This window comes from Ostrea edulis, chromosome 5 (assembly GCF_947568905.1).
Source record: "Ostrea edulis chromosome 5, xbOstEdul1.1, whole genome shotgun sequence".
Classification (NCBI taxonomy): Eukaryota; Metazoa; Mollusca; class Bivalvia; order Ostreida; family Ostreidae; genus Ostrea; species Ostrea edulis.
In genome coordinates, this window is record NC_079168.1 from 35,136,593 (window position 1) to 35,144,025 (window position 7,433).

A 7,433-nucleotide genomic window follows, 5' to 3' on the forward strand; every position below is an offset into this window, starting at 1 on the left:
GAAAAACATATGATCAAACCTGTTTTAAGTGATCTACCAAAGGAAATATCAAATTGGTTATAATTGACAGGTAGAAGCTTTATAGAGGTAACATGATTTTTTTTTTAAAAATCTCTAGAAATGGACAGATTTTTATAGTCACATATGACAGAAAGTTGCCAAACTGAAGGTTGCTCAAAAACATTTGACTGTAGTTACAATTATAGATGTATTATATCAAATCATTAACCAATGATTCATTAGTGAAGGATCCAAAGTGTTTGGGATTAATTTTTCTCAATGTGGCCTCTTGTTTATTTGTTATTCCTGTAGGAGCTGAAGTACATAGACATCAGTATGACCCCAGTCACTGCCTCCAGTAATCCTCTCCCCAAACAGTTCTTTGTGCAGCTCAAAGCCCCAACAGGGGGAGCAAGGTAAGCTAGGCAGGCCTCCTTATTCGTTCACTTCACAAACTCTGTATTTTTATTGCATATAAAAGGTAGCCATCAGTATGCTCATCATCAGTTTTAAAGGCGCATCAGATGCAAGTATTGATTAAAACTGTATTAAGCTAGTATCTTATGCATTTATATTTACATTTCCAATGTATTTCTTTTTGATATCTTAGTAATTGTAATGATAACCTTTTCTTCATGAATGCAATACTATAGTGAACAATGCGTGTATGAATCTTGATAGCTATAGTGTGTCTATTTTAATGACTAGGAATTCTGACAGAAATGAAAGCAGAATGTAGATATAAGAAATGAATTTCAATTTTGAAAATATATAGGGGTATGAATTGCAGTGCTTCATGCTGACATACTTTTCATAAAGCATGTATTAGCAATCTGAGAAGGGATAAAACTCTTAGAATATTTTCATGTTTTGCAGCCTTCATTCAGACAGCTCTTATAACAGAGCCATCATAAGGATTGTGGAGGATGCAGCCAAGTCAATCTGGACAACAGTGACTGACAGAGACAGTGGATCCTTAAGCAATGACACCAACCTTCTGACGTAAGCTGATCTCTACAGACACTGTAAATGTTGTGGACGACACAGTGGCTCATTAATTAGAGCATTCGCTTTGTGACTGGGAGGTCCGGGGTTTGAAACCCCAGCTTGTGTCTTGGCCAGGTCAAACTTAAGATATAAAAATAAGTAGTGATTGCTCCTTCACTAAATCCTTAGCATTTAAAAGTGAGAGTTATGGGTCTTTTAGATGAGACCTTATAAACGGAGTTCTTGTTGGCACATTTAGAAAAAAGCCAAACTGCTACAGCCCTGGGCATCTTGCATAGGTCTAAATTTATGAGTTAAAACTTCTCGAGGTGATGTAAAAGAAAGAAACAAACAAACAGAAAGTGTTATGGAAAATGCATTATCTTTGTAAAAAAGCTTTGAAACAATCCTTGGGATGATGTAATATCTCCATATCTCATGTAACACAGGCTTTCAAGATGCTGGATTGCATGCATATGTCATGAAGTGTAATGATACTCTCTTTTGGAAGAAAATTAACATGAATTGTATGAAGTTCCAAACTTTTACATTCCAGAACTTTGAGCATATTGGATGAGATTGCTAAGAACTGGCTGGACCAGACAGAGATGATACTGGTTGAGAATATTTTGAAGGACATGATAGATGAAGGTCAAAGAAGAAGGTGGGACATCTCCTTTTATCCAAATGTCATTTCAAGTTTGTAGAAAATTACTCAATTTCATTGGATGGTGTTGCAATACATATGGTTGTTAGATAACTGTTACTGGAAGTGTTTTCGATTTAGTATGTATTACATGAATATTTGGCCAATAAACTATTTACCAGGTTTTGTTATGAAATTGATTTTAAGCATTGCTTTAAGATGATACTCTGAGCAAATTGTCAATGTTTTATAATGTGAAAGCCACTTTTTGTAGGAAGCCATACAAAGTACTCTGTAATGTATTATTTGGCTCCTCCCATTGTATTCTATACCCTCAGCTCAAGCACAATGTGTCAAAACCCTGACAACTATTTTGACATAGTGCACTTAAAATGTAACATTATTATATAATAGCAGATTTTTACTATCGATTGGTTTAAATTTCTGTCCATCTGTACAAATCTACCTTGCAATACTCTGTAATGTTTTTAATTCTATGACAGGATGTCGTCTCAAGTTTTGAACCAATTGTTGAATGTATTGTGCAACCTGATGAACCCAAACAAGGCTGACGCTACCAGGGGACGTCACTCTTTATCTGATCTCATGGAAAATCTGGCCTACGCCTCACTGACTGGCACTCAGTGTCCCAACCCCTCCCCCCCAGAAATGTAAGTTGTTAGAGCATCAATCACGAGACTGTAATCTAGTTTTATTAGCTAAGTTGATTTGGTTTAAGAATGTTGTCTGGAAGTTAATGTTTCGATCACTTTTCTTTGCAATATCTGAACTGCCATTTAAGATTGATGATTCATGATTAAAGCACAACTTCTGCATTTTTTTTTTGGGGGGGGTGGGGTGAAAAATGAAGGCCAATGTTATTAGTAAGAAATGTAACATTTTAAATCATCTCTCTGAACTTTTCCCCTATCAATTGATATGTATGCATCTTGCCATTTGGTGCATATGTGATTTTTGAAAGATTATTTTCTGCATGATATACAAACAGAAAGAACTGTTGGATGCTTGTCTTTTCATCTGTCTGTCTGGAGTAAAATTTTCTTTCAAATGATCAGAACATTCTATGTTGAAAATTCCTGAAAATACTTAATACAGTGAGATATAGCACCTAATGGGATTCAAGGTCATTTCCAAGGTCACAGCAGGTGCCAGGTGTGTTTCTTGAATGCTCTAGTTTAAAAGTATTTTGTACATGTATTGTGAAAGTGGGTGTTATGCTACAGTTGAAGATATTTTTTGAAATATTCTTATATTTACAAGTTGAACTGATGCTCAGGGAAAATATGTACATTGATGACTTGATTAAAATTTATTATCTGTTTTACAGAAGCAGCCTACAGTGTGTCTATGCTAAAATGTCTGCAGCAAGATGGCCATTGCAACAAATTCTGAACTACAAATATTCTGCACAGTAAGAGAAAACATTTTATACATTTTTAGCAACAGAGGGACAGTGGTTGTGGTAGATGTACATTGAGAGTGTGTTTTATTCATGCTCATATCACTGTGTCCAGTGTCCATCTGTTCTTCTATTCCTCCTCTAGCACTTTTTACGGCATGCGATAACTTAATTCTTTGAGAAAAGATTTTTATAAATTTTATTCATCATACTTGGATTAGACAGAGGAAGACTCTATTTGATTTTCAGGATTAGAAACTTTGTTGTTACAGAGTCATAATTGATAATGATAAGATAGTATCACTTTCTATGGCGTGCATTAATTTGAGATTACTTGTGTAACGTTCTGTTGGATGTATATTATATAATCGATGGTATGACACCAAGAAGGTATCTACCCGGTACCTATGAGGCTCGTTACAATAATAGGTTTCGAAGGTACCTATCTATATCAATGAAGAAAATGTATAATAGTTAATGCAATAATTTATTGATAGTACTATATATGTACTAGGTGTCCGGTGCTACTAGGTGTCCGGTGTTAGGTGCTTCAGGTGTAGTCGTTCTCGAACACTACGACAAGTCTAGTATACTACCAGATTATAATGGCAAAGTCTGAATCTCCGACTCTATGATCAGGATTACAACCTGAACTAATTTGACAGGGTCAAAGTTTCGATCCTTGCTGCTGGCCTAGGGGAGGGACTCCTAACACCGGGTCTCTTAGTACTTTCGGAGGAATGGCCCTATATAATTTCTAACACTTTTAAGTGATATCAGACTTAAACTCTATCGTAATTATTCTAATAAAAATGTATCTCATGAGTGCAACACTTGAGAAGATTTTCATAGAATAGGTAATGCTCAGATTAGGAAGAGGAAGACCCCTTTCTGAATTTCATATTTATCTAAATCTCTATTTAAGTAACAAGTGAGTTGTAGTTTTCAATTTTTGTTAGTTGTGATTGCTCATATTTTTCCAAAGGCAATGTAAGGTAATCTTTTAATTTTAGAAATTGAGTTTTCCCCAAGTCTGATAATAGAATTTTGTTTAATTGTTCATGAATTGTATTTACAAAAGTTGAAATTCGTTTGGAGAAGTGTTCAATGAGGTAAGGTTAAATTTTTGTTGAAGAGTAAAAAAGTTTTTGTTGTTGTCATGAATGGAAACTTATAATAGATGATTTTTTGTACTCTTTAAAAGTTGCTATCAATATTGCATTATTGTAATCATGTTTTGGTTTTTTGGGGGTAATATTTACACATACATGTACATTGTATTTTCACAGCATAAGTAATAAAGCGGAATCACATTGTTCATATGATCTAACTTACACCAATAATCAGTACTTACACCAATAATCAGTACTTACACCGATAATCAGTACTTACACCGATAATCACAACTTACACCAATAATCAGTACTTACACCAATAATCACAACTTACACCAATAATCAGTACTTACACCAATAATAACAACTTACACCAATTATCAGTACTTACACCAATAATCAGTACACAGAACAAATATCGTCAGTTGTGATTTTGGAGTCAAGGTCAAGCAAACTAGGTACTGACATAGGAAAATGGTTTTCTGAGCTTTAACAGATTTCCCTTCACATCTGGGGTCACCAAACTTAAAATCCCTTGCCAACCTTAATACACAGACACATCAGCCCTCACCAAACTTATTACACAGACTCAACATCCCTCACCAAACTTATTACAGACTCATCATACAGACTCATCATCCCTCACCAAACTTATTACACAGACTCATCATCCCTCACCAAACTTATTACACAGACACATCATCCCTCACCAAACTGAACACAGACTCATCATCCCTCAACAAACTTAATACACAGACTCAACATCCCTCACCAAACTTATTACACAGACTCAACATCCCTCACCAAACTTATTACAGACTCATCATCCCTCACCAAACTTATTACAGACTCATCATCCCTCACCAAACTTAATACACAGACTCAACATCCCTCACCAAACTTATTACACAGACTCAACATCCCTCACCAAACTTATTACAGACTCATCATCCCTCACCAAACTGAACACACAGACTCATCATCCCTTACCAAACTTATTACAGACTCATCATCCCTCAACAAACTTAATACACAGACTCAACATCCCTCACCAAACTTAATACACAGACTCATCATCCCTCACCAAACTTATTACAGACTCAACATCCCTCACCAAACTTAATACACAGACTCAACATCCCTCACCAAACTTATTACAGACTCATCATCCCTCACCAAACTTATTACAGACTCATCATCCCTCACCAAACTTATTACAGACTCATCATCCCTCACCAAACTTATTACAGACTCATCATACAGACTCAACATCCCTCACCAAACTTAATACACAGACTCATCATCCCTCACCAAACTTAATACACAGACTCACCATCCCTCACCAAACTTATTACAGACTCAACATCCCTCACCAAACTTATTACACAGACTCAACATCCCTCACCAAACTTATTACAGACTCATCATCCCTCACCAAACTTAATACACAGACTCAACATCCCTCACCAAACTTATTACAGACTCATCATACAGACTCATCATCCCTCACCAAACTGAACACAGACTCATCATCCCTCACCAAACTTATTACAGACTCAACATCCCTCACCAAACTTAATACACAGACTCACCATCCCTCACTAAACTTATTACAGACTCATCATCCCTCACCAAACTTATTACAGACTCATCATCCCTCACCAAACTTATTACAGACTCAACATCCCTCACCAAACTTATTACACAGACTCATCATCCCTCACCAAACTTATCATTGGTTGAGGATGATTCCTATCAAGTTTTAGTGTCCAAAGGTTGAAGGTCAGACAAACTTGGACTCTGAGATAGGAGAACGGTTTACAGGCCATATGGCATAAATGATTACCCTTTTCACTTCACCGTGTTTCACACACTGATTTGCCATAGGATAAGGATGTTTCCTATTGATACTATAGTTTTTCAAATATGTCGGGTTTTAGTGTTCTCCATGAGGACAGCTCTAGTTTTCATTTGTTACATCATATATGTATTCATCTCAAATTAATCATACTCTTACAAGTTATTCAGGATTCAGCATGAAATATGTTACAATGAGAATTGTGTGGTATGTTTTATCATGTGCTTTTAAGTTCCTTAGAGCATAGTGTGTTGTAAGTATACAATGATTTATGTTGGTTTATTCACTAAATGAATGGAATTTATTCAGAGATCAAATTTTAGTGTATATCAATATTGGATCACTATTCTTAGAAAATGTATTTCAGGAGACAAGACACCTTCACAGTGCCATCAGCCATCCCCAATCCTCCCACTCCTGTAGGTAGTAATGTAAGTATTGACCATCCCCAATCCTCCTACTCCTGTAGGTAGTAATGTGCATATTGACCATCCCCAATCCTCCCACTCCTGTAGGTAGTAATGTGCATATTGACCATCCCCAATCCTCCCACTCCTGTAGGTAGTAATGTGCGTATTGACCATCCCCAATCCTCCCACTCCTGTAGGTAGTAATGTAAGTATTGACCATCCCAATCCTCCTACTCCTGTAGGTAGTAATGTAAGTATTGACCATCCCCAATCCCCCCACTCCTGTAGGTAGTAATGTAAGTATTGACCATCCCAATCCTCCTACTCCTGTAGGTAGTAATGTGCATATTGACCATCCCCAATCCTCCCACTCCTGTAGGTAGTAATGTGCGTATTGACCATCCCCAATCCTCCCACTCCTGTAGGTAGTAATGTAAGTATTGACCATCCCAATCCTCCTACTCCTGTAGTTAGTAATGTAAGTATTGACCATCCCAATCCCCCCACTCCTGTAGGTAGTAATGTGCGTATTGACCATCCCCAATCCTCCTACTCCTGTAGTTAGTAATGTAAGTATTGACCATCCCAATCCTCCTACTCCTGTAGTTAGTAATGTAAGTATTGACCATCCCAATCCCCCCACTCCTGTAGGTAGTAATGTAAGTATTGACCATCCCCAATATTCCTGTAGACAGTGATTTTAGTATACTGTTGTATGTCTACTCCTGTAGGCAGTCATAGAGGTATATAGCCATCTCACACATTCTACTCTCATAGGCAGAGATGTAACTTAAATGGTAACCCTTAAATCCCTCAACTTTAAATTATGAAGGATGGTATCCAATGAGGCCCGGTTGTGTAAATTATGAAGGATGCTATTCAATGAGGACAGGTTGTGTAAATTATGAAGGATGCTATTCAATGAGGACAGGTTGTGTAAATTATGAAGGATGCTATTCAATGAGGACAGGTTGTGTAAATTATGAAGGATGCTATT

The 7,433-nt window shown here is 36.7% G+C and overlaps 1 protein-coding gene across 1 annotated transcript in view; it reads left to right on the plus strand.

The window, feature by feature from the left end:
- Positions 1-7,433, plus strand: part of LOC125652025 (adhesion G-protein coupled receptor V1-like) — a 152,909-nt gene that overhangs the window by 119,979 nt on the left and 25,497 nt on the right. Inside the window, exons 90-95 of the mRNA XM_056165905.1 lie at positions 313-416; positions 877-1,002; positions 1,544-1,651; positions 2,137-2,304; positions 2,982-3,065; positions 6,394-6,457. Coding sequence (XP_056021880.1) covers positions 313-416; positions 877-1,002; positions 1,544-1,651; positions 2,137-2,304; positions 2,982-3,065; positions 6,394-6,457 — 654 coding nt within the window. The remainder of the gene's footprint in view (positions 1-312; positions 417-876; positions 1,003-1,543; positions 1,652-2,136; positions 2,305-2,981; positions 3,066-6,393; positions 6,458-7,433) is intronic.